The 23,974-nt window shown below is 53.2% G+C and overlaps 2 protein-coding genes across 2 annotated transcripts in view; one reads left to right on the top strand and one right to left on the bottom strand.

Annotated features, from left to right (window-relative positions):
* The window catches only part of DEAF1 (DEAF1 transcription factor), a 44,710-nt gene that overhangs the window by 866 nt on the left and 19,870 nt on the right, over positions 1–23,974 (top strand). The window contains exons 2-10 of the mRNA XM_006893197.1: positions 4,008–4,105; positions 5,738–5,867; positions 6,029–6,175; positions 6,840–6,979; positions 8,214–8,279; positions 15,861–15,987; positions 16,885–17,013; positions 17,601–17,729; positions 19,163–19,410. Of these exons, the coding sequence (XP_006893259.1) occupies positions 4,008–4,105; positions 5,738–5,867; positions 6,029–6,175; positions 6,840–6,979; positions 8,214–8,279; positions 15,861–15,987; positions 16,885–17,013; positions 17,601–17,729; positions 19,163–19,410 (1,214 nt within the window). The remainder of the gene's footprint in view (positions 1–4,007; positions 4,106–5,737; positions 5,868–6,028; positions 6,176–6,839; positions 6,980–8,213; positions 8,280–15,860; positions 15,988–16,884; positions 17,014–17,600; positions 17,730–19,162; positions 19,411–23,974) is intronic.
* LOC102843706 (leucine-rich repeat extensin-like protein 2-like) lies at positions 14,201–15,619 on the bottom strand. The gene is made up of 2 exons (XM_006893331.1): positions 15,532–15,619; positions 14,201–14,715 (listed from the first exon to the last, which is right to left on the bottom strand). Exons 1-2 carry the CDS (start codon positions 15,617–15,619, stop codon positions 14,201–14,203), a joined length of 603 nt encoding a protein of 200 aa, XP_006893393.1.

The raw sequence follows: 23,974 nt of genomic DNA, 5'->3' as shown, positions 1-23,974 counted from the left end.
TGCCTGCACACCTGTCCTCCAGTCCAGTCCCTCCTGCCTGCACATCTGCCCTGCACACCTGTCCTCCAGTCCAGTCCCTCCTGCCTGCACACCTGTCCCTCACTCCCTCCTGCCTGCACATCTGCCCTGCACACCTGTCCCCCAAGTCCAGTCCGTCCTGCCTGCACACCTGTCCCCCAGTCCCTCCTGCCTGCACACCTGTCCCCCAAGTCCAGTCCCTCCTGCATGCACACCTGTCCCCCAAGTCCAGTCCCTTCTCTCTGCACACCTGTCCCCCAGTCCAGTCCCTCCTGCCTACACATCTGTCCCTCACTTCCTCCTGCCTGCACACCTGTCCCTCACTCCCTCCTGCCTGCACACCTGTCCCCAGTCCCTCCTGCCTGCACACCTGTCCTCCAGTCCCTCCTGCTTGCACACCTGTCCCCCAAGTTCAGTCCCTTCTGCCTGCACACCTGCCCTGCACACCTGTCCTCCAGTCCCTCCTGCCTGCACACCTGTCCCCCAAGTCCAGTCCCTCCTGCCTGCACACCTGTCCCCAGTCCCTCCTGCCTGCACACCTGTCCTCCAGTCCCTCCTGCCCTGCACACCTGTCCCCCAGTCCCTCCTGCCTGCACACCTGTCCTCCAGGCCTAGTCCCTCCTGCCTGCACACCTGCCTTGCACACCTGTCCTCCAGTCCAGTCCCTCCTGCCTGCACACCTGTCCCCAGTCCAGTCCCTCTGTCCTGCACACCTGCCCTGCACACCTGTCCCCCAGTCCCTCCTGCCTACACATCTGTCCCCAGTCCAGTCCCTCTGTCCTGCACACCTGCCCTGCACACCTGTCCTCCAGTCCCTCCTGCCTGCACACCTGTCCCCAGTCCAGTCCCTCTGTCCTGCACACCTGTCCTCCAGTCCAGTCCCTCCTGTCTGCACACCTGTCCTCCAGTCCCTCCTGCCTGCACAACTGTCCCCAGTCCAGTCCCTCTGTCCTGCACACCTGCCCTGCACACCTGTCCTCCAGTCCAGTCCCTCCTGTCTGCACACCTGTCCCCTAGTCCCTCCTGTCTGCACACCTGTCCCCCAAGTCCAGTCCCTCCTGCCTGCACACCTGTCCCCCAGTCCCCCCTGCCTGCACACCTGTCCCCAGTCCCTCCTGCCTGCACACCTGCCCCCCAGTCCCCCCTGTCTGCACACCTGCCCTGTACACCTGTCCCTCAGTCCCTCCTGCCTGCACACCTGCCCTGCACACCTGTCCCCCAGTCCCTCCTGCCTGCACACCTGCCCAGCACACCTGTCCCCCAGGTCCAGTCCCTCCTGCCTGCACACCTGCCCAGCACACCTGTCCCCCAGTCCCTCCTGCCTGCACACCTGCCTTGGGGGAGCGGCCCTGCCCGGATGCCTGTCCACATTTATCCTGTATGACCACCGTACACAGCTGGTCCCTAACACCTTTCCCAAGTGATCAGCCCCACCCTGCCCTGTTTGCACACCTGCCTGCTATGACCTTTTCAGTCCTCTCTAATTGGCACACCTGTCTCCAGTCACTGCTCCATGCATCTGCCCTGCATAAGCAGCCCAGCCCCAGGTACCAGCTGTGGGACCTCCTACCCCACACACTTTCCCTGTGCATCTGACTGTGGTGACACAGGACGGTCAGACATGGTGGTGCCCTGGAGGGGCCCGAGGGTGGATGAGGGGTGTGGTCTGGTCACCCAGAATGCCTCCAGGGCCCAGGTGGGATCTGAGTTTGTGTTGTGGGGCAGTCTGGGGTTCCTGTGTCTGGTCATCCTCCTGGGAACATGCCATCTGGCTGGCTGTCACCCTGGAGGTGCTGTCCTCAGGGGGCACTGAGCAGATCTAGGTAGGTGGTGTCCCTCAACCCTGGCCTGGGATGGGCAGGGCTGATATAGGTTAGTGTTTTAGCTCCCCAGTGCTGGTTGCCAGCTGGTGATACACTGCCATCCCAAAGGCATACTGTTTGCCTCCTCCAGCTGCCCTGTGGGAGAGGATGGGCAGTCCCCTCCCATGTGATTAAACTCTGAAAACCCTCTGGAGGGTGGGTCAGCAATGGGTCAGTTCCGACTCAGCGGTACACCACAAAAGTGGTGCTGTGAGGAGAGCTCGGACGTATAGTGGGCAAGGTGCTGTACTGCCAACCTAAAGGCAGATGGTTCGGATACACCATGAAGAAAGACACTTTCCTCCTGTGCGGTTTGTTGCTTCTCACTGGAGGGTCAGCCATGAGTCAGTTCAAACTTGACAGTGAGGAACAACATTGTCGCAACAGCATTGCCACAGTAACTGATGTTGCCAAGTGATGGCGTTAGCAAGCAGAAATGTGTTCTCTTGTAGTTCAAATTCAGAACCTCAAATCCATTGCTGTGGAGTCAGACAGACTCAGAGCTGACGCTCCATTGGGTTGTAGAGGAGGTTGCCTGTCTTTCTCACAGCCACTGCAGGATTTGAACTTCCGAAGAGGAATGCCCTTGCGCTTGCTACACGGCCAGAGCTCTCTTATTTTGTTGTTGTCTGATGGGTGCCGTCAGGTAGGAACTCGATTCTCCAGGGGATTTGCTGAGGTAGTAAATCCCATAGGTGGAGACTGCGTATCCCATCTCCTGTGTAGCAGCTGGTGGATTCGAACCATGTGCTTTTGGGTTGACAGCGCAGCTCCTGACAGCCTTGAGTATGTTGTTGTGTACTGTTGAGTTGGAACCAACTCATAGCTGACTTTCCAGCAGGCTTTCAGGGGCAGGAAATCACGAGAGATTGCCCATCTTTCTCCTGTAGGGCAGCTGGTGGATTTGAACCACATACCTTTTGGTCCTTTTGGTTGATAGTATAGTTCTTTACCAGTAAGCCACAGAGAATAGGAAGCTGTTGTTGTGTACCATCGAGTTGAACTGACTCACAGCCTGCCTTCCCTGGGTATTCAGAGACGGTGACATGGGGAGAGTGCCCATCCTTCTGCCGGGCTGCTGCTGGATCAGTACTTCAGTCCTTGTGGGTACCCTTTTGGGATTGGAGTGTAGCTTCTTACCAGGATCCAAACTCTGGGAGAACGCTGTGTCTCTGTTGGTGGTGGAGGGAAATCCTGTTTTCTGCAGGCCTGGTGTTCCCTGGAGACCCCGCTGTGGTCTGGCCTTCCCCGAAGTCGCAACATCTCGTTGTGCAGGGACGGAGGTCCACTGTTGGTGGCACTGACACCCCGGGCTCCTTTCCCTCCCCTTTTCACCTTTGCTGAGATAACAAGTGTTACTGTTTACACTCCCTGTTCCCCTGGGTGCTTTGGACTGTGGGGGAGTAGGGGTGCTGCTCTTCACCCTCGATCTTTTCACCAGGTCATGGGGGTCTTTATGGAGCTTCCACGTGATGTCCTTGCACGCATGTGTTTTGAGGGGACATGGATTCAGCCTATGACAGTTAGCATGCTCACTGAGGCATTTCTCAGACTACGCTGCTAGGAGGAAGTAGTCTTTAACTTCTGGTGTCAGTAGCTGAGGGTGTTACCTTCTGACCGCACCCCTCCCCCCCCCTCCCCCCGGGATGGCTGAACCCGCTCCTCAGGTGGACAGACAGAACTGGACCGACCTTGCTTCTCCCCTCCTACCGCCACCCTGAGCAGGTGCTGGGCGAGGTGGGTCCCTGGCCCTGCAGCCAGTGGTTCCCACAGCAGGAGCTCTGGGGTATCAGCCTGGCAGGACTCCCTCCACTGGACAGCCTCGAGGGTGTACTCTGGGCTTGGGGTCCTTGTAGGCAAGGAGCCTTCTAGAATGTTGGTCCAGAGGCCAGAGGAAAGGCTTCCAAAGGGGAAGCATCAGGATGGGCCGTGCAGGTGAGCTCTTGTGTGCCAGAGTCCAGTGGTGTGGGACTCAACCGCTCCAGTTGGTGGGCCTGGGGGCCTGGTGGGCAGAGCCTGCCTCCCTGAGCACAGGTCCTGAGGTGTGGCCTGCGTACAAAGAGCTGGGGTCAGGGGCTCCGGGGCCTGGCTGGGCTCACCTGCTGAGCTGGCTGCATTCTTCTGCAGAGGTGACCACGGTGACAGTGGCCAATGTGGGCGCTTCCGCCGACAACGTCTTCACCACGTCGGTGGCGAACGCAGCCTCCATCTCAGGACACGTTCTGGTAAGATGCCCATGGCCGAGCCCCGTTGCCCCGTCCTGGCTTGGTGGCAGTCTCCTAGTACTGCTGCCATAGGAGGTGCAGTGCCACCTCCCGTTGGGAGGCAGGTGTGGCACAGGTGGCCCCTCACTCTGTGTGTGTGTGTGTTTGTGTGTGTGTTGAGAGGTGACCGGTCAGGCTGCGGGGTGATGTTTGGAACAGTGCTCTGTTCTGCTGGTGGGTGTGTGGTTGACTCTGCTTGTGAAGGTCAGGAGGGTAGGACAGGTCTGTAGGCAGCCCGAGAGCAGTGTGGACGGGTCACCCAGAGTCACCTGCCCAGCACAGGAAGAGCTTGGGCAGCGGCGCTGAGGACTCCAGTGGCTGCAGGTGTTCAGAACCTGCATGGCCTTGTGGGTGTGGCACGGCCTCCTGTGGTGGTCTTTCCTTCCTTCATGGGTGGCTGACAATGTCAGGCACCTTTCCATGTGCTGATGGCTGTGGCTGTGGACTCAGGTGTGCCCAGGACTGCGAGGATGGCTCAGGGTCAAACAGGGCTCAGATCTGTTGTTCTGAGGGTCACTGAGAGTCATACTTGATGGCACTGAACAACAGCCACCTGGGCCATGTGCACCTCTGCGAGGCGACTGTGGAACTGAGGGCATTGTGAGAATGAGAGTCTCTCTCTCCAGGGCTGTGTCTGTCTGGGCCCATGGGAAGGCGGTGTTTGAAGATGGAAGAAGGTCACCCTGTCCCTGGCCCAGGGTGGTTTGACCCTGTCAGTGGAGGCAGGAGAGAGCCCCAGAATGCTGCATTTGGACGTGGCCCAGAGGCCATCTGGTCCACCCCCTACCCTCATGTGAATGAGGTCCTGGAGCCTGAATGTTGTTTCCTGACTCCAGAGGCATCATGGGGAGGAGCGTGATGGGGAGAGAGTGTATTTGTTGTGTGTGTTGTGTGTGGTAGGGTGGGGTCGGGGGAGGGGCGTGATGGGGAGTGTGTGTATATATGTGGGCTAGGGTGGGGTTGGGGTCAGGGAGTGGGGTTTGGGGAGGGTGGTCACAGGGAGTGTAGGGTTGGGGTGGGGTATCGTAGGGAGTGTAGGGTGGGGTAGGGTGCAGTTGGGTGAGGCTGTTAGAGGGTGTGTGGGGTGGGGTGGTGGAGAGGCTTCCCTGGGTGGGAGGTGAGGAGCATGGGGAGAGGAGGGGGGACGGGGAACGAGGAGTGGGTCAGTGGGTTCTGTCTGGGTCACAGGGAAGTGCAAGACAAGCCCAGAGTCACAGCTGTTGCGGGGACCCCTGGCCACAAGTTGGCATGTGAGCACATGGAGGTTCATTTGTGGACATGTCGACGTGGGGACATGGAGGCTTTCCTAGGCTGGACAGTAGCACTGGTGGTCAAGCTGGTCAGGACACCCTCTGTGAGACCTGCAGCTTTGCAGGGCCACTTGGGGTGCAGGCCTGTCTTGGGGTCACGGCCAGTCTTGGAGCATGCTGCACAGGCCAGCTGACCGCGCGCTGTCACATGGTGTCCAGTTTTCAGTCTGGCTGGGCCGCCTCTTGATGATCAGGTCCCTGTACAGAGTCCGCCACTTTCTGCTGTGTTGACCCCAGTGTGTGGTCGCTGAGCTGCCTCTAAAGCTGTATTCTTCCCCTGCAGTCGGGCAGGACAGCCCTTCAGATTGGGGACAGTCTCAACACTGAGAAGGCCACTCTGATTGTCGTCCACACGGATGGGAGCATTGTGGAGACCACCGGGCTGAAGGGCGCTGCGGCCCCTCTCACCCCAGGTAGCAGATGGCATGCCTTCCTGAGGGTTTGTTTTGGGAGTTAGTTTTCAGGGTGGGGCGGAGGTTTGGAGTAGCAGCAGTTGTTAGTGGATTGAGGAGGAAGCTGGGGCTGTTGCTGGCCTCTGCTCTGGTGGTTCTCATTGCTCGCGTGCTTGGTCCAGGTCCTCAGTCCCCTCCAGCCCCATTGGCTCCTGGCCAAGAGAAAAGTGGGACCAAGTATAACTGGGACCCCTCGGTGTATGACAGCGAGCTCCCCGTGCGTTGCCGGAACATCAGTGGTACACTCTACAAGAGCAGGCTGGGCTCAGGTGAGGGCTGGGCTCAGGTGAGGGCTGGGCCCAGGTGAGGGCTGGGCCCAGGTGAGGGCTGGGCTCAGGTGAGGGCTGGGCCCAGGTGAGAGCTGGGCTGGGGGGTGGGGTATGCCTGGGGGAGGGGTGTCTTTAGGGGAAGGGGTCTCTGGTGAATCTGTGTGGCTTGGGTGAGCGATGTCCCTGGGTGAATGTGTCTCTGGGTGGGGGTGGGGTGTCTCTGGTGAAGGTGCATCTCTGGTGAAGCTGTGTGACTTGGGTGAGGGTATCACTCAGGTGGGCATGACTCAGGTGAAGGTGAGCCTGCAGGTGAGGGTCCAAGGCTCACTCCCTAGGTGGGATTCACCCTGTGTGTTGACTTGGTGGCTGGCCTTCTCGGTGGTCCTCTGCGGAAGCAGTGCCACATTCCAGGTGGGCTAGCACAAGTCTTTGAGCCTAGAAGTGAGGGTATGGAATGCCAGGCTGCTCTGAGGATGACCTAAGAATGAAGCAGCAGACATATGGTGCCTGGGGGGCCGGGAGGGCCAGCCCTGGCGCAGGGAGGATGAGGTTCTGGCCAGGAGCCCAGTCTGTCTGAGCAGGTGAGGGGCGTGAAGCCTGCTCTGGCCTCAGCACACGGGTCTCAGTGGGCACCATGGGGTCTCTCCACCCTATGCTGTTCCAGGCGGTCGAGGCCGCTGCATCAAGCAGGGGGAAAACTGGTATAGCCCGACGGAATTTGAAGCCATGGCAGGAAGAGCCAGCAGCAAGGACTGGAAAAGAAGCATCCGCTATGCAGGACGCCCGCTGCAGTGCCTCATCCAGGTGGGCCTAGGTGTCATGTGCTGAGTGCTGGAGCAGGCCCCGGGTCCACTGAGGCCAGCAGCCCATGGTGAAAGCAGACTGGAGCCCTGACAGAAGGTGCAGGGGCAGTGTGTCCCGAGGGAGGAGGGGCTCAGTGTAAAGGTCAAGGCTGAGTCCACTCCCCAACCTTTCTGCTCATTCTGACACCACCGTCCCTCTCAGAGGGCCCTGTCCCTTCCCTCCTACTCAGTGTCCACTGCACTGTCCACTCAGACTCATGACACACCATGGCTCGTTAGGGAAGAGGACACAGGTCAGAGTCAGGCATGGCTTTGGATCCAGTTTTTCTGTCAGGGAGCTGCGTCCACACACACATCTCTCCCTGGCCCTGGGTCCCTTGGTTCAGCCTTTATCCTGCTTGGCTAAGTGTCACAGAATTCTTTAGCTCCTCCAACAAGTGCCCAGAGCACCCTACTGCCAAGAAGCCCAATTCTGCTGACAGGTGCTGGAGACGCCCCACTGTACCCTCCCCAGAGTCACTGCTCAGGTGGCAGGAGGTACCCATTGTGCCAGACTCTTGTCCAGAGGTGTGCTATTTGCCCAGGAAGCTGCCTGTCTCCTGCCTCTGTTGCCCACCCTACAGCCATGACCCTGTCTCCAGCATTAGAGCTCTCTCTGTCCCAGGTCGGGGTGCATTCTGCTGTCATTTCTTCTTTACTGGCCCCCTTCCATCTCTGGGATGGCTCCCTTGAAGCTGGGCAGAATGGCAGGCTGTCCAAGGCTGTTGGGGAGCTCTGTACAGTTTGTTGCATTGTCCTGCCGGTCACTTGGTCACAGGACTGTCGTGGGAAAAGCCATGTCCCCCATGCTGCCCCAGTCCCAGCTGGTGTGAGCTCTGAGGGCACGTGTGGGAAGTGAGTGCAGTGTGAAGACACGGGCCAGACGGCATTGAGTCGGGTCGTCGCTGTGCTTCTGAGGGAGAGTGTGACGGTCCTGTTACCATCTCCAGTCTGCTTTCTGGTGCTGGTGAATTGGTACCCGTGGGTCTCTGAGTGTCCTGGGAAGGAAGCTCAGTGGGCTGTGCTCTCAGCAGCACTGGAGAACAGATGGGAGTGAGGGAGAGCCTTCTGGAAGGAGGCTTTATTTTCAGAATGTTGATCCTCACGAGTGGTGGATGGATGGGAGTAATCTGACTGAAAACCTGTACCCAGCAATGGTGATGAAGGCTTCTGATGGTGTGGCTTTGCAATTTCAGGACGGGATCCTGAATCCTCACGCTGCATCCTGCACCTGTGCGGCCTGCTGTGATGACATGACCTTAGTAAGTAGTCAGGAGGCTGCCTGGGCTGGGAGCTGGGCGTGGGGAAGGCCACAGGAGGGCCGGCCCTGCCTTCTGGTGTCCACTTCTCTCAGGCTGGCCTCCTTGGTCATCTGCTCTTTCCACTCACCAGTTAGCTCCTCTCTCAGTCAGATTTCTGCTTTCAGACTAGGACGTGACAGCTGGTGCTGCCCATGGGACCAGCTTGTCAGTGTTTGTGCAAAGCACGTCAAAGGACAAAGTTTACGGTCACAGAAAGCCCCTGTGGTATTGCCTTTAACCCCAAAACTAGATACTGACATTTGTTATCATCATTACAACAGAAATTTGCAATTTGAAGCAGTTTACCATAAAAATTCTACCCAAAACTCGCACATCGGCTGTCGTCCACTACTGTTCACTACCATTTGATTGAGTCCAGCCCAGCTCAGTGTGGCCCTCCCTCAGCTTCAGGCTGTCAGGCTTTGTGAGAGGGGACTGCCCGTCTTGGTCCCTCAAAGTCACTGGTAGATTCGAGCCGTTAACCTTTTGGTTATGAGCCCAGCATGTTAAATACTAGGTCACCCTGTAGAGAAGCGTTACTGTGCCTCCTGTAAAGTGGTGGCCGTGTCTTAGGAAGGTGTGCTGCACAAAGAGTGCTGCCCGTGTTCTCTTCCCATGAGTTCTCGGAAGTGGCATCTGCAAGTGGCAGCTTCTTTAACACACACTTAGTGCACGGAAGTCCGGCTGTTCCATTGTGTCTGGTAAAAGAGGGACAGAAGGAGGCACAGCAGCACCTTGTGTTCCTCCAGTGGCCGACGTCAACCTGAAGGGCTTAGGAGCCGCAATAAAGTTCCTTCTCAAATAGATGGACAGTCAGACCCAGCCGAGAAAGATCCAGTGGCACAGCGCTGGCCTCTCCTCTGCTGGATGTTTTGCCCCCAGTCACTGAGATTCATTGGGACACGTGTGACACATGCCAGCATGGAAACCTGAGTACCAGTGGGCAGGGACCAGAGCTATGTGAGTCCAGACCAGCACTGACCCTGATCAAATGTTCCTGTCACTCCAGAGGCCATGTTGTGTTCACACTTGAGGAAAAGCAGGACCAAGAGACGGAGGCGTCAGGAAAGCTCCAGAACTGTAGATACAGAGGAAATGACACGTACGCTTGAAGTGGTCTCTTCAGTGCAGGAGGCCATACTGGCTTTCTGTGCAAGAATTTCTCCTTAGCCTATGGACGCGAACTCATGTCACATTCCTATTGCAGCTGAGACCTTTTGGTCGAAACTCTTGGCTGGTAGAAGATGTGTGGTTTATGGCAGAGGTGTCCCCGCAGACGTAGATGGCTGGGCTCTCCGGCAGTTCCACTCAGCTCACGTCTGGTGCCACACAGTCCTAGAGAGAGGATCTCACTCTTACTTCCACCTGCCTGTGTTGTTTTTCCATCTCCAGAACTAGATGATAATGTGCTGTGTTCTGATTGTGTTCAGGGGAACAAGAAGATGTTAAAAAGATTACTAGCATTGGGGAAGGCCGATTAGCCTGATGTGGACACACTAACATCCTTCTTTTTGGAAGAGTAATGTCTTAGTAAACAACAAGTGTTGGAGAGCTGGAATTTAAACTGATATGCATCCCAGTAATTGCTTCTTCGAGCGAGCTGATGCCTCAGCTGTGGTGGGAGTGCCTGACGCAAGCTTGAGATCCGCCAGAAAGTGGTCACCGGTGCTTTTCTTCGCGAGTCAAGATAAAGAAGAGGCTTCTCCATCAGTTCCGCTAAAATGTTCTTCCTGTGATACGTTGTTCAAGTAGAGTTCTGCTACAGAAAAATATACTAGGAAATATTTTCACTATTAAAGAAAAGCCAGAAGAAGATGTTCTGCAATCCCAAAAGCACATAGTTCAAATCCTCCCACTGCTCTGTGAGAACTAGGTAGGTGGTCTTGTCTCCTCACATGTGATTTATTGGCTCTGAAAACCCCCTGGAGAGTCAGCAATGGGTCAGTTCTGACCTTATGCAAAACGAGTTTCTGTGTGCTTCAAAGGAAATAAAAGTTTTCTTATACATGAATATATGTTGCTTTATAGTTTTCAGCAGTGCTGCGTTGATTTTAATGTGTGACCGTAAGAGTCTCATTACACTTTCCTTTACTGTTGGCTACTACATAAGTATAGGACATTCTAGAAAATTTCAAAGGGCAGCTCAGGAAGACAAGGCAAGGTATTATAATGAAATGTGCAAAGAGCTAGAGTCGGAAAATCAAAAGGGCTGAACTCACTCAGCATTTCTTAAGCTAAAGGAATTGAAGAACAAATTCAAGCCAAGAGTGGCAATACTTAAAGATGCTTTGGGCAGAATGTTAAATTATCCAAGAAACATTAAAAGAAGATGGAAGAAGTATACAGAGTATGTACCAGAAGGAATTGGCTGACACAGAAGAATTTCATGAAATGACATATGAACAAGAGCCTGTGGTGATGAAGGAGGAAATTTAGGCTGCTCTGAAAGAATTGACAAAAATCAAGGCTCCAGGAGTTGACGGCACACCAATTGATATATTTCAACACACAGATGATGCCCTGGATGTGCTCACTAAGTTGTGCCAAGAAATCTAGAGGACAGCCACCTGGCCAACTGACTGGTAGGAATTGATATTTATTCCCATTCCAAAGAAAGGTGACCCACAGAGTGCAGACATTATCAAACAATATCATTAATATCACATGCAAGCAAGATTCTGCTGAAAATTACCCAAAAATGACTGGAACAAAACGTCAGTTGAGAACTGCCAGATGTGCAGGCTGGGTTTAGAAGAGGCCATGGTACGAGGGATATTATAGCTAATGTTAGATGGATCCTGGCAGAGAGTACCAGAAAAATGTCTGTCTGTGCTTCATTGACTATGCAAAGGTTTTTGACTATATGGATCACAACAAACTGTAGCAGACTGAGAAGAATGGGAATCCCAGAACATTTGATTGTGCTTATGAGAAGTCTATACTTGAACCAAGAGACAGTCATCAGAACAGAGGAAGGAGACACTGCATGGTTTAAAATGGGGAAGGGCGTCCTTCAGGAATGTATTTTTGTCTCCATACCTTTTCAATCTGTATGCAGAACAGATCATCCGGGACACTGGGCTATGTGAGGAAGAATCATCAGCAACCTGCATTATGCGGATGACACAACCCTGCTTGCTGAAACTGAGGAGGACCTGAAGAGCCTGCTGCCGAAGGTCAGGGACTTCAGCCTTCAATATGGATTGAAGCTCAACATCAAGAAAACAAAGATTCTCACCAATGGGCCAATTGGCAGCATCAGTATGGATGGTGAAGAGATTGGGATTATTCACAGCTTTAGTTTGCATGGTTCCACAGTCAGTAGCCAGGAAATTAAGAGATGAATTGCATTGGGAAAGTCAGCTGCCAGGGACCTCTCAAGAGTACTGAAGAGCAATGACATCAGTTGCTGGGGACAAAGTGTGACTGATCCGGGTCATAGTCTTTGCAGTTGCGTGCTGTGTATCAGAGAGCTAGACAATGACTAGGGATGGTAGAGAATTGATGCTTTTGAGCTGTGGTGCTGGAGAAGAGTGTTGAATATACCATGGACTGCTAGAACAGTCAGGTTCACCCCGGAGAGGGTGAAACTGAGCTGCTCCTTGGAGGCAAGGATACTGAAGCTTCGTCTGACATTCCTTGGGACCAATCCTTGGAGAGGGACATCATATTTGGGAGGGTGGAGGAACAGCGCAGGAAAGGAAGACCCTCGATGAGATGGATGGATTCAGTGATCAAAGGTAATGGGAGCAGGTGTGTCAGAGACAGGTTGGCACAGGATAGAGCAGAGTTTAGGGCTCTTGTACATAGGGTCACTGTGAGTTGTAAGCGACTTGACGGAACATAACAACAAGAACAACAACATAGTTAACTTAATGGATACATAATGAGATCTCTGTATTTTACTAATTGATTACTAGTTTGACTAATTATTAGAAGATCTGGTCTTTGCAGTTACTTACTATGCATCAGAGATCTGGTCAATGACTAAGGATGACAGAAGAATTGATGCCTTTGAGTTGTGGAGAAGATTCTTGAACATACTGTGGACGGCCAAGAAAACAAATAGGCCTGTCTTGGAGAGGGTGAAACCAAGTTTCTTCTTGGAGGCTAGGACTTTGAAGCTTTGTCTTATATACTTTGGGCACTTGGCCAAGAGAGACCAGTCCTTAGAGAAGGACATCATGCTTGTAAGGGTGGAGAGACAGCGCAGGAGAAGACGACCCCATATGATGGATTGATAAAATAAGTGGGGTTCTGGGAGTAGATGTGTTGGAGTCATTGAGGCTGGCTCAGGACAGGGCAGTGTCCTGAGCTGCTAAACATCTGGTCGCTATGAGTCACAGGTGACTCGATGGCACATAACAACAACACAGAACTAACGGGAAGGAAGGACGTACCATGTTCTCGGATGGAAAATCTTAGCAAAAATAAAAGAAAGCTGTGATGACATGAGAGCAGAATGGAAGATTCAGGACAGCTCATGAAGACAAAGTATTAAAATAGGTAAAGACCTGGAGTTAGAAAATTAAAACGCAGTATTCTCAGCATTTCTGAAGCTGAGAGTGATGAAGAAAACACCTCCAGTGGCCAGCTTCTCACATTTTTCCCTCCTGACCACTGTTCCTCACCTTGACCACACAGAGAGCTGAGTCAAACTTCCTCCCTGGCTCTCTGAGCTAGGCATTGGGCTCCAGCCATGGGCCCAGCTTCGGAATGAAGCTCCGTGCTTCCTACCCATGGCACCCTGCTCTCTGTCTCTCCCTAATGGCTCACAGTCCTCCTCTGAATCAGCCGTTATGAGGTATGTCTGTCTAGTGCCCTGTTTGTGAGTTCTCTGTCCTGGCTCCCAGAATCCACAGAAACAGACTTGTACTTGGTCACCCATGTATTAGAGTCAGACAGCATGCAAGCAAAGTCCCATTGTCCCCAGTGCTGCCTTCTCCCACTCTAGAAGCCTCAGGGAACATGCTCCTGGGTCCAGGATCCACACTGGACCAGCTGCACATAGCTCAGTGGACCTGTGTGACTAACTGTCCCTCCATCATCACAAGCAGGAGTGGGGTGCACCAGCTCATTTCCACAGGTTTAAGTATTGTCTAGTGGCACAGGGCATAAAGTAACTGGTTGAGCAGCTAAGCCAGGGGTCAGCTCTGTCAGAGACCTGACAGGCTCTCAACAGTAATCCTTTTTCCGCATCTCTTACAGGGACATAAACTCTCCTCCTGACTTTGACTTGAGTGGTGATTTTACTAGGTCCCATTACTTTACTTCTGCTTCATTTTTGCAGGCCCCATATTTATTAGACCTTTCCTTGAGTTGTGCCCCTCATTGAGGTGTGGAGATGGTGTATGTGTGGTGGTGGTCTAGGTGTGAAGCAGTGGACATATGGAGGATGTGTAGGTGTGGCAGTTGTGTAGTTGTGGAGGTGGTAGGTGTGGGGGATGTGGAGGTGTGGAGTTTGTGCTGGTTGTAGAGGTTATGGAGATAGAGGTTGTGCATGTTGAGGTGTGGAGGTAGTAGTGGTGTGGAGATAGGTTATGGAGATGTGGAGGTGAGGAGCTCTGGAGGTAAGGAGGTGGTGGAGGTGAGGTGAAGAGGTTGTAGAGTTGTGGAGGTGGTGGAGATGAGGAGGAGGTGTGGAAGTGAGGTGGTGGAAGTGAGGAGGTTGTGGAAGTGAGGAAGTTGTGGAGGTGAGGTTGTGGAGGTGAGGAAGTGTGGAGGTGTGGAGGTGAAGAGGTTGTAGAGGTGTGGAGGTGAGGAGTTGGTGGAGGTGAGGAGGGTGTGGAGGTGAGGAGGTGGTGGAGGTGAGGAGGGTATGGAGGTGAGGAGGTGTGGAGGTGAGGAGGGTATGGAGGTGAGGAGGTGTGGAGGTGAGGAGGTTATGGAGGTGAGGGTATGGAGGTGAGGTTGTGGAGGTGAGGAGAGTATGGAGGTGTGGACGTCAGGAGGGTGTGGAGGTGAGGAGTTGTGGAGGTGAGGAGGTTGTGGAGGTGAGGAGGTGTGGAAATTGTGGAGGTGAGGAGGTTGTAGAGGTGCGGAAGTGAAGAGGTGTGGAAATGAGGTGTGGAGGTTGTGGAGATGAGGTGTGGAGGTGAGGATGTTGTGGAAGTGAGGAGATGTGGAGGAGGTTGTGGAGGTGAGATGTGGAGGAGGTTGTGGAGGTAAGGAGGTTGTGGAGGTGAGGTGTGGAAGTTGAAGTGAGGAGGTGTGGAGGTGAGGAGGGTGTGGAGGTGAGGAGGTTGTGGAGCTGAGGAGGTGAGGAGGAGGTTGTGGAGCTGAGGGTATGGAGGTGAGGAGGTGTGGAGGTGAGAAGGGTGTGGAGGTGAGATGTGGAGGAGGTTGTGGAGGTGAGGTGTGGAAATTGTGGAGGTGAGGAGGGTGTGGAGGTGTGGAGCTGTGGATGTTGTTGATGTTGCGGAGGTGTGGAGGTAGCAGTGTGGCGGTGTGGAGGTGAGGAGGTGAGGTGAAGAGGTTGTAGAGGTGTGGAGGTGAGGAGGTTGTGAAGGTGTGGAGGTGAGGAGGTGAGGAGGTTGTGGAGGTCAGGAGGTGTGGAGGTGAGGAAGTTGAGGTGTGGAGGTGAGGAGGTTGTGGAGGTCAGGTGAGGAGGTTGTGGAGGTGAGGAGGGTATGGAGGTGAGGAGGTTGTGGAGGTGAGGAAGTTGGGGTGTGGAGGTGAGGAGTTTGTGGAGGTGAGGAAGTGGAGGTGAGGAGGTGTGGATGTTGTTGAGGTTGTGGAGGTGTGGAGGTAGCAGCAGTGTGGAGGTGAGGAGGTGTGGAGGTGAGGAGGTGTGGAGGTGAGGAGGCGTGGATGTTTTTGAGGTTGTGGAGGTCAGGAGGTGTGGTGGTCAGGAGGTGAGGTGTGGATGTTGAGGTTGTGGAGGTGTGGAGGTAGCAGTGTGGAGGTGAGGCGGTGTGGAGGTGAAGAGGTGTGGTGGTGAGGTGTGGCGGTGTGGAGGTGAGGAGGCGTGGATGTTGTTGAGGTGGAGGTGAGGAGGTAGCAGCAATGTGGAGGTGAGGAGGTCGTGCTGGCTTTGTTATGTGTGTTTTTGTCGCGCTGTGGTAGTTGTGTAAGTCTGTCTGGTTGGATACCAGCGCCTTGGTTGATTGTCCTTCACATGTCGGTGAGATGAGTCGTCCCAGTGTGTGTGTTCTGAGCTCATCCTCGTCCCTGTCTCTCTTGGGGGTGGAATACAGCACAGGATGGGCACTACCATCTGCGGGTGGTATCCTGGGCTCAGGTGCATTGAGGTCCTGGGCTTGTCCTTCTGACCGGCTTGCTCGTGCTGGGCAGTTATTCATATGCCGGCCTGGACTGGCCTTTGCTGCTGCTGAGGGCTGTCACTACAAGCTGGCTTCTTTGCTCTGCCACTTGGTCTCCCTCCTGGGCACTCCCAGGGTTCACGCTGTGGATGCCGTCCTTTTGTGCCCCTGGGGATGGTCTTTCCTGCTAGCTGGGGACTTGGGGCAGACAGCTGAGACAGGAGGGGGCGGGTAGGTGCTGCACACTGGGAGCCCGAGTCTGACTGGACTTTCTCCACAGAGCGGGCCAGTCAGACTCTTTGTCCCTTACAAACGACGCAAGAAGGAAAATGACGTGCCAACGACCCCTGTCAAGAAGGACTCTCCCAAAAACATCACGCTGCTCCCTGCTACAGCCGCCACCACCTGTGAGTAGGGGAACAGATCCTGCGTCCTGAGGCACAGGCACCTCCGTCCTGGGCTCTCCCTGCACCCAGCCACCCTGAATGGTGGACATGTCCCAGCCTCTGACAGCCTAGCTTGCGTCCCCAGTGTCCGGCCTCTGGGCTGGCCACCCCTGCCCTCACAGTGTGGTCAGTTCCCTGGGAGTTGCTGAGCATGGGGACACAGTGGGTCTCGCTGGCTTTCTCTGGGACAGTTGTTTCCGCTTGGACACCGTGTTTCTGTGGCTCATGAGTGTGCAGTCTGTGAACTGGACATGGCTCTGGGAGCCACGCCTGAAAGGATGCCAGTCTATGCCCATTGCCAGGTGTCCTCAGAAGCAACTGGGGATGCCCTGCTACTACAGCATAACCACGGATGGAGGACGTGGGGTGGCAGACACGTTGTGGCAGAGTATTCTAGAGACAGTCATTTTAGATGCCATGAGCGGGCTTTTGTGGCGAAGGTCTCCCTGACCTGACCTTAGCACAGCCGAGGCCACAGCTCACTGCTGGCCAGGGCTCGGGCTGAGAGACCCCATGGCAGGTCTGTTCCCCTGTATTATTCTAGGGGTGTAAGCCGCCACCTAGTGGGGTTCTCTGCCCCCGTCGGTCAGCTGGCTGCTTCCCCAAGCCTAGTCAGTCCCCACGTGTGGTGCCTGGGGTGTCCCACCCTGACTGCTGAGGTCCAGTGCAGGTGGTGCTGGCTATTTCCCCGAGCAGTCAGTCACCTGCACGTCAGTCCCCACATGTGGTGCCCGGGGTGTCCCACCCCAACTGCTGAGGTCCAGTGCAGGTGGTCACATATCCCCAGATGTCCCTTCACTGCCTCTGGTCTCATCCCCTGATGCCAGCCCTCTTGGTGAGCTTCACTCTGTTTTCCAGTCACCGTGACCCCTTCAGGACAGATCACTACCTCTGGTGCCCTGACCTTCGACCGAGCGTCCACTGTGGAGGCCACAGCCGTCATATCAGAAAGTCCAGCCCAGGGTGATGTCTTCACTGGAGCTACAGGCGAGTGGATGTCCCACACGAGGGTTTATGCTGGGGTATCATGTGTCCACCCCTCCCTCAGTGGACACAGGGATTCAGTGCTGACCCTGGCCTCTTGGAATGTGCCACCACCCTGGCGGGGTCCCCGAAATGCTACCTCTCCTGCATTTATCTTGAAGTCTGATCTGGGTGGAGAGTGTCCCTCCTTCAACCCCATCCAGACCCAGTCATGTCCACCTGCACGGTCCTGTGGGTGAAGGCTGGGCCCTGGACACAAACCCTGTGGTCAGCGTTGCTTCACCTGGACCAGAACGCTGGTCATGTGGCCATGGCAAGTCCTTCAGCAGCCTATGTCCAGCTGTGTCCATCACAGCTCACCGGTCCCATAGGGACCAGACTCATCGTTTCCAGAGCTTGCCGGCTGACTCCAGACCATGGCTCGTTGTCTGGACTCAGGAGCCTCTTCACGTCAAGTGAGAGGACAGACAGGACGAGTTCATCTTAGGAAGTGCGAGCCTTCCGTTTGCCCCGATAGGGTCTGACGATTCAGCCCCACAGGAGATAGCCTGCAGCCTTAGGCGGGGCACGAGCTGTCTTCTCCCCAACAGTGCAGGAAGCAGGCGTGCAGCCCCCGTGCAGGGTCAGCCACCCTGAGCCCCACTACCCCAGTTACCAGGACAGCTGTCAGATGACGCCCTTCCCGGAAGCTGCCCTGCCCACGTCCCACCCCAAGATAGGTGAGTGCAAAGCTGGCCACTCCTGGGATGAGGGTTTCAGAGTGAGTGGGGATGTGGACTCTTCCCCCGGATGTGCTGGGTAAATGGGTGTTGTTGTGTTGCTGTTATGTGCTGTCAAGTTGCCTTGTGCACCAGCCCTGAACCCTTCTCTGTCCTGGTGCCAACCTGTGTCTGACACACCTGCAGTGTTTACTGTTTACTTGTGCGCCGTCGGTGTGAGTAGATCATATGGCTGGCTGATTCAGGATGGCCAGTCCTAGTCCATCTCAGGTAGCATTCTTTATGCATTCCATAACATTTGACTCTTTACAGTTTTCTTAGGTTCATACTTTGTGCATTCTATGTTCTCAACATTATTGGGTGTTTGCCATCATTTTTCCTAATTTGGAGTCAGGTCAAATGAGCAAGTGAAGGTCCCCAAGCTACACTCCTCCCACCCGCTTACAGACCTTCCTGGGGGGTGGGGGGCTCAGACCTGTCCTGTGATCCTTCCCGGGGCCTGCCCTGCCAGCCTTCCTCAGCTCAGACCTGCCCTGTGGGCCTTCCTGGAGTGGGGGGATTGGACCTGCCCTGCAGCCCTTCCTCAGAGCTTGGCCTCCAGCTCCTCTGCTTGCCCCGCCCCGTGGAAGGCTGTGCTCATAGACAGCCAACCGGGTTCTGCCTACTTTTCGTCTGCAGACTTCTCAGGCCTGTCCACCAGGGGTGACCCTGCTGGCATCTGAAACGCTGATGGCTTTCAGCAGCACAGCAGCTTGCAAGCCACTGCTGTGTGACACACTTACAGAGTTCATTTGCATGAAGCCTTAGAACTCTCTTAGACTTAGAAATAAGTTGCAAATGTGGTCCTCGAAGTACTTGAGTATAAGTGGTAGTCCCTCCCTGATATCACGCCAACAGCCGCTGAGGTCAGAGTAACTCCTGCCAGTCTCTGGTCCTGTGTACAGGGGTGCCCAGTGGCCGGTCACCAGGAGGGAGTCAGAGTATGTCTGGGCGTGCCCAGTGGTCACCAAGGGGAAGGTTACAGTGTGCCTAGGCATGCCCAGTGGTCACCGAGGGGAGTCACAGTATGCCCGGACATGCCTGGTAGTCACCAAGGGGAGTCAAGAGTATGCTTGGGAGAGCCCAGTGGTCACCAGGGGGGAGTCAGTATGCCCAAGCGTGCCCAGTGGTCATGGGGTGGGGGGAGTCAGGGTGTGCCCGGTTGTGCCCAGTGGTCACCAGGGGTGATGTCATGGCATGATGCCCACCAGAGGGGTTTCCTCGTGTGCCTGGGTATACGCGTTGTCCTCTGACCCCGGAGGTGCTTGAGGGGGCCCCACAGAGGCCTGCACCTGCTGTTCACACCTGCACTTTGACCACCTGGTCCATCTCGGACTGAGGACCCTGTCAGCAGAGGATGTACTAACTCCTTTCACTTGCCTCCCACATTCTAGTGCTGACGTCACTGCCGGCCCTGGCGGTCCCGCCCTCCACGCCCACCAAAGCTGTGTCTCCCACCGTGGTCAGCGGGCTGGAGCTGTCGGAGCAGCGGAACTGGCTGTACCTGGAGGAGACGGTCAACTCCCTGCTCAGTACGGCCCAGCAGCTGAAGGCATTGCTGGAACAGGCCAAGCAGGCCAGCTCCTACCGGGAGGCTGCCGTGACCCACGCCAAGGTGCAGGCCGATGCTGAACGCAAAGAGGTGAGGCGTGTGGACACTGTCCTGGCCTGGCCGGTGGGGCAACAGCCATGTACTCACAGGGACCACTCCTGTGCTCAGGCACGCTGTTTTCAGTAAGGGACTGGTTTATCTCAGAGAGGAACATTCTCGGGCACCTAATGGTTCTTACTCCTGAGACTCGTGCCTGCTGTGGCCTTGTCTCCCGTTCCACACATGGTGAGCAGGGTACACTTTAGTGATGGAGCAAGAGACTTGGTGTGTCTGTGCATGCAGCCATGGAGGGAGCAGGTGAGCTGCCCCCATCTCTGTTTTAAAGTCTCTCTGAGTCTGTCCCCTTGTCACTGTAGCGTGGGATTCTGGGCTTTGGACTCGCTTCTGGAACATTCATTAGGCTGTGAACTGTGTGTCTTCACCATCTCTCAGTGCTGGGAGACAGCTTTTTCATGCAGCGTCTTGAAGTTGGCAGCATGAACAAAATCTGCCTGTACCCGTCTGCATTTCTAATGAACAGGTGCATTGCTTAGAGGTTACTTAGGGTGGAGACTGTCCAGGTAATAGCAGTGGCCGGGTCGGAGCAGTGTCAAGCCCCAGCCTTAACGACTAGACCAGAGAACGCTGCTTGCTACCGTACATTTGTGGCTGACGCCCAGCGCGGGAGACACTGTGTGTGACAGGGCATTGGACGCCAGCAGAGAGGCCCACCTGTGGCCAGGCAGAGATGGCACAGTGGCTGTGCATTTTTTAATACTTTTTAAGTTATGGCGCCTCTGACAGTGGCCTAGTGGCAAGAATGTGTGCAGCAGTCCCAATGGCACACAGTTTGAATTTACCAGACGCTCCTGTGCTACATTTTTAGTTAATGGTAAATGTGAGTTTTGATTTATAAATGAAAATAAGACTGTGTTTGGTTTTTTGGTTGGGTTCTTTTTTAAGTGTAATTTCCATTTTATTTTCAGGTGAGTTTTTTCTTCAGCCTTTTTAAGGAATCAAATCCTTACATGGGCTTTGGTGGTGGTCGTGGGGCAGCACCTGCAGGTCTAAATCCAGGTGGAGGTGTCCGGTCCTTTCGGGCTTCACGAGAACAGTTCCTCCCCACCTTACTGTGAATGGCACAGCTCACACAGTAGTGCAGTTTCACGTAGAGCTTTGGAAGCACATAGGCGTCGAAAACACTCGCTTCGGAAATGTCCCTGACGGCAGCTGCCTTTACTATATTTCGGATTACGAACTTTTTAAATGCCTTGTCTTTGGGCACACACCGGGTGCAGTTTGTGCAGCGAACAGGCTGCACGTGGCCACAGCCCTTTATGACCTTGTTCCTCCTTTTCTTCGTCATGTTGGAAGCGAGGGTCCAAGAGCAAGACTGTGTTTTTTATGACCTAATCTACATCAGAGATGAGTATTTTTCATTTATTTGTACTCTCTATAGACTAGGAGAAGGAAAGGTTTTTAAGTTATTAATTTTTTTTATAAAAATGCTTTTTAAATTAGTATTTTCCCCCCTTTTTAAAAAATTATTATTAATTTCAATGAAAATTTAGAGACTTTGGGTTTCCATTCATTCATTGTTGCACTTTTCTCCCCTCCCAACCCTCCCCACTAGTGCACTACCCTCTTGGAAAAGTAAAAGAAAAATTCTTTCATTGTTTTATACTCCCTCCCCCCAGATCCACTCCACTATGCAGCCTTCGCTTTGGACTCCTGTCTTGACAAAAATACGTAATCACATATCCCTTTTAAACAGTTTTCTTCCTCATCTGTTTCAATGCAGTGTACATTATTGAACCCATCTTTCTCAGTCTCCGCCCAAACCCGAGGTCAGTCCTGCTTTACAACAGTGGCACCATGCAGTATTTGTCCTTTTGTGACTGGGATATTTCACTCAGCATAATGTCCTCCAGGGTCACCCATTCTGAATAATATTGCATGAGTTCCTTGTTTTTTAATGCAGCGTAGTATTCCATTGTGTGAATATACCACAGCTTCTCTATCTATTCGTTTGTTGATGGGCTCTTGGGTTGTTTCCAACTCCTTGCTGTTGTGAACAAAGCTGCGATAAACATGGGTGTGCATATATCTGCTTGAATGTCAGTTATGGTCTCTTTGGGGTATATTCCCAGTAGTGGAATTGCTGGATCAAATAGTATCTCTATTTGCAACTTTTTGAGAAAGCATCATACCACCTTTCACAGTGGTTGCACCTAGGCTATTAATTTTTAAAATTATTTTTTAATACATTATTAGTTTGTTTCTTAGGAGAATGTTAAATTTAAAATACTTTTTAAAGATGTATAGTTTCAAAATAACGCATGCTAAGTGCTGTAATCTGTGAGAAACTGAAAAACCTCAGTCAGGACAGAACCAAACCAGACATGTGGTGGCTCTGCCCAGAGGTGGTAGCTGTGGCAGTGCACAGTACCCTGGCTTAAAGGCGAGTTTAGATTTGTATAGAGTGAAATTTTCTAGATCTAAATGTACAGTTCAGTGAGTTCTGATAAATGTGTATTCTTGTTGTTGGAGGCATTGAGTCGAGTACGACTCACAGAGACCCTGTGAACAAAAGATCTGAACCCTGTTCTGTCCTGTGCCATCCTCACACTTCCTGACACACAGGAGCCCATTGCAGCAGTCACCGTGTCAACCCACCTGGTCGAGGGTCTTCGTCTCTGTCGCTAACCCTCCCCTCTACCCTTCCCATCATCATGTCCTTCTCCAAGGAATAGCATCTCCTAGCAGTATGCCCAAAGTATGTAAGGTGAAGCCTCATCATTCTTACCTCCGAAGAGCACTCTGGCTGCACCCTCTCCAAGACATATCTGTTTGTTCTCCTGACCGCCCATAGGATGTTCGGTGCTCTTCTCCAACACCACAGCTCAAAGGTGTCAATTCTTTTTCTCTCATCCGTATTCACTGTCGAGCTCTCAGATACATAGCAAGTAATTGGAAAAACTCTGGCCTGAATCAGAAGTACCTTAATCTTCAAACTGACATCATTATTCCTCAGTAATTTGGAGAGGTCCCTAACTGCAGATTTTCCCAGTGCAGTACATCTCCTGATTTCCTGACTGTTGGAAACAAGGGTGCTAATTGTGGATCCAAGCAAGATGAAGCTGTTGACAGTTTCAATCTCCTCTCCATCCATCATGATGCTGCCTGTCGGTCCAGTGGTACCAAAGGCTGCAGTCCTTGGTCTTCTGCAGCATGTGCTTTAGGTCCTCCTCAGTTTCAGCAAGCAGGACTGTGTCATCTGCATAACGCAGGTTATTGATGAGTCTCCCTCCAATCTTGATACCACACTTCTCTTCATAGAGTCCAGCTTCTAGAATAATTGGCTCAGCATACAGATCGAGTAGGTATGGAGACAATAGGTACTAGTAGGTACTAGCCTGACACACTCCCGTATGAGGAGAGGAGATTTCTTTGAGGTGATTGAAAATACCTTAGCTTGGGTCAGGCATACTTTCATCCTCAAAGCTATAATTATTAAGTTATTATTGTCTATTTTGTGTCCGGAGGTAATTACCCCACATGTTACAAATCCTAACCAAAAATATAAATGGAGACTTTGTCCATACCTCTTCAGTCTGTGTGCTCAGCAGATAATTCATGAAGCTGCACTCTGAAGAGGAAAGTGGCATCAGGATTTGGGGAGGATTCACGAACCACCTGCATTATTCTGGTGATACAACTTTGCTTATTGAAATGGAGGAGGATATGAAATGACTGCTGCAGAAAATCAAGGACTACAGCCTTCGGTATGAGTTACATCTCAACATCAAGAAAAAGGTTCTCACCACAGGCCCAGCAGTCAAAATTATGATGGATGGAGAAAGGATTGAAGCTGTCAATGATTTCATCTTGTTTGGATCAAAACCCGGCACCCTTAGTACCAGCAGTCACGTGACCAGGAGATGTAGTGCCCTGGGCAAGGCTGCTGCCAGGGACCCCTCCAGAGTACTTAAAAGCGGTGGTGTCAGTTTGTAGACTTAAGATGCACATCATTCACGCCATGATCTTCTCAGTCACCTGCTGTTTATCAAAAACCTGGACAGTGAATTAGGACTTGAGAGAAAGCTTGGTGCCTTTGAGCTGTGTTGGAGAAGAGTGCTGAGTGTCCCGTGGACAGCTGAAAGAACAAACAGATAGAGCCTGAAAAAGGTGTGCTCAGATTGCTGCTTGAGGGCAAGAACGATGAAGCGTCATCTTTCGTTCTCTGGACGTGTAGCTAGGCGAGGATATACCTTGGAAAGGGACATCATATTTGGAAAGATAGAGGGTCAGGGAAAGACCCTCAATGAGATGGATTGACACCGTGACTTTAGCAGTGGCCTCTTGTGTCTCAGAGATGATGAGGACGGCACAGGACAAGGCAGGTTTCAGGTTGGCTGTTGTTCATAAGGTCGTCACAAGTCAGACTCGACTCCATGGCACCTAACCACAGCAGACATTTGAAGCTCAGCAACTGGAAAACACAAGAATCAAATGCACTACATCTGTGGGAAGCTAGGATGGAGTGGCTCAGAATTATCTGTCAGAAAGTCAGGGATCAGCTGTGGAAAACACCCAAACTTCACATGCACCACGA

Source organism: Elephantulus edwardii, unplaced genomic scaffold (assembly GCF_000299155.1).
Source record: "Elephantulus edwardii isolate Elephantulus edwardi_28Jun2011 unplaced genomic scaffold, EleEdw1.0 scaffold00126, whole genome shotgun sequence".
NCBI classification, from domain to species: Eukaryota; Metazoa; Chordata; class Mammalia; order Macroscelidea; family Macroscelididae; genus Elephantulus; species Elephantulus edwardii.
The sequence above is the reverse complement of the archived record's forward strand: the minus strand, read 5'-3'. Positions and strand labels throughout refer to the sequence as shown.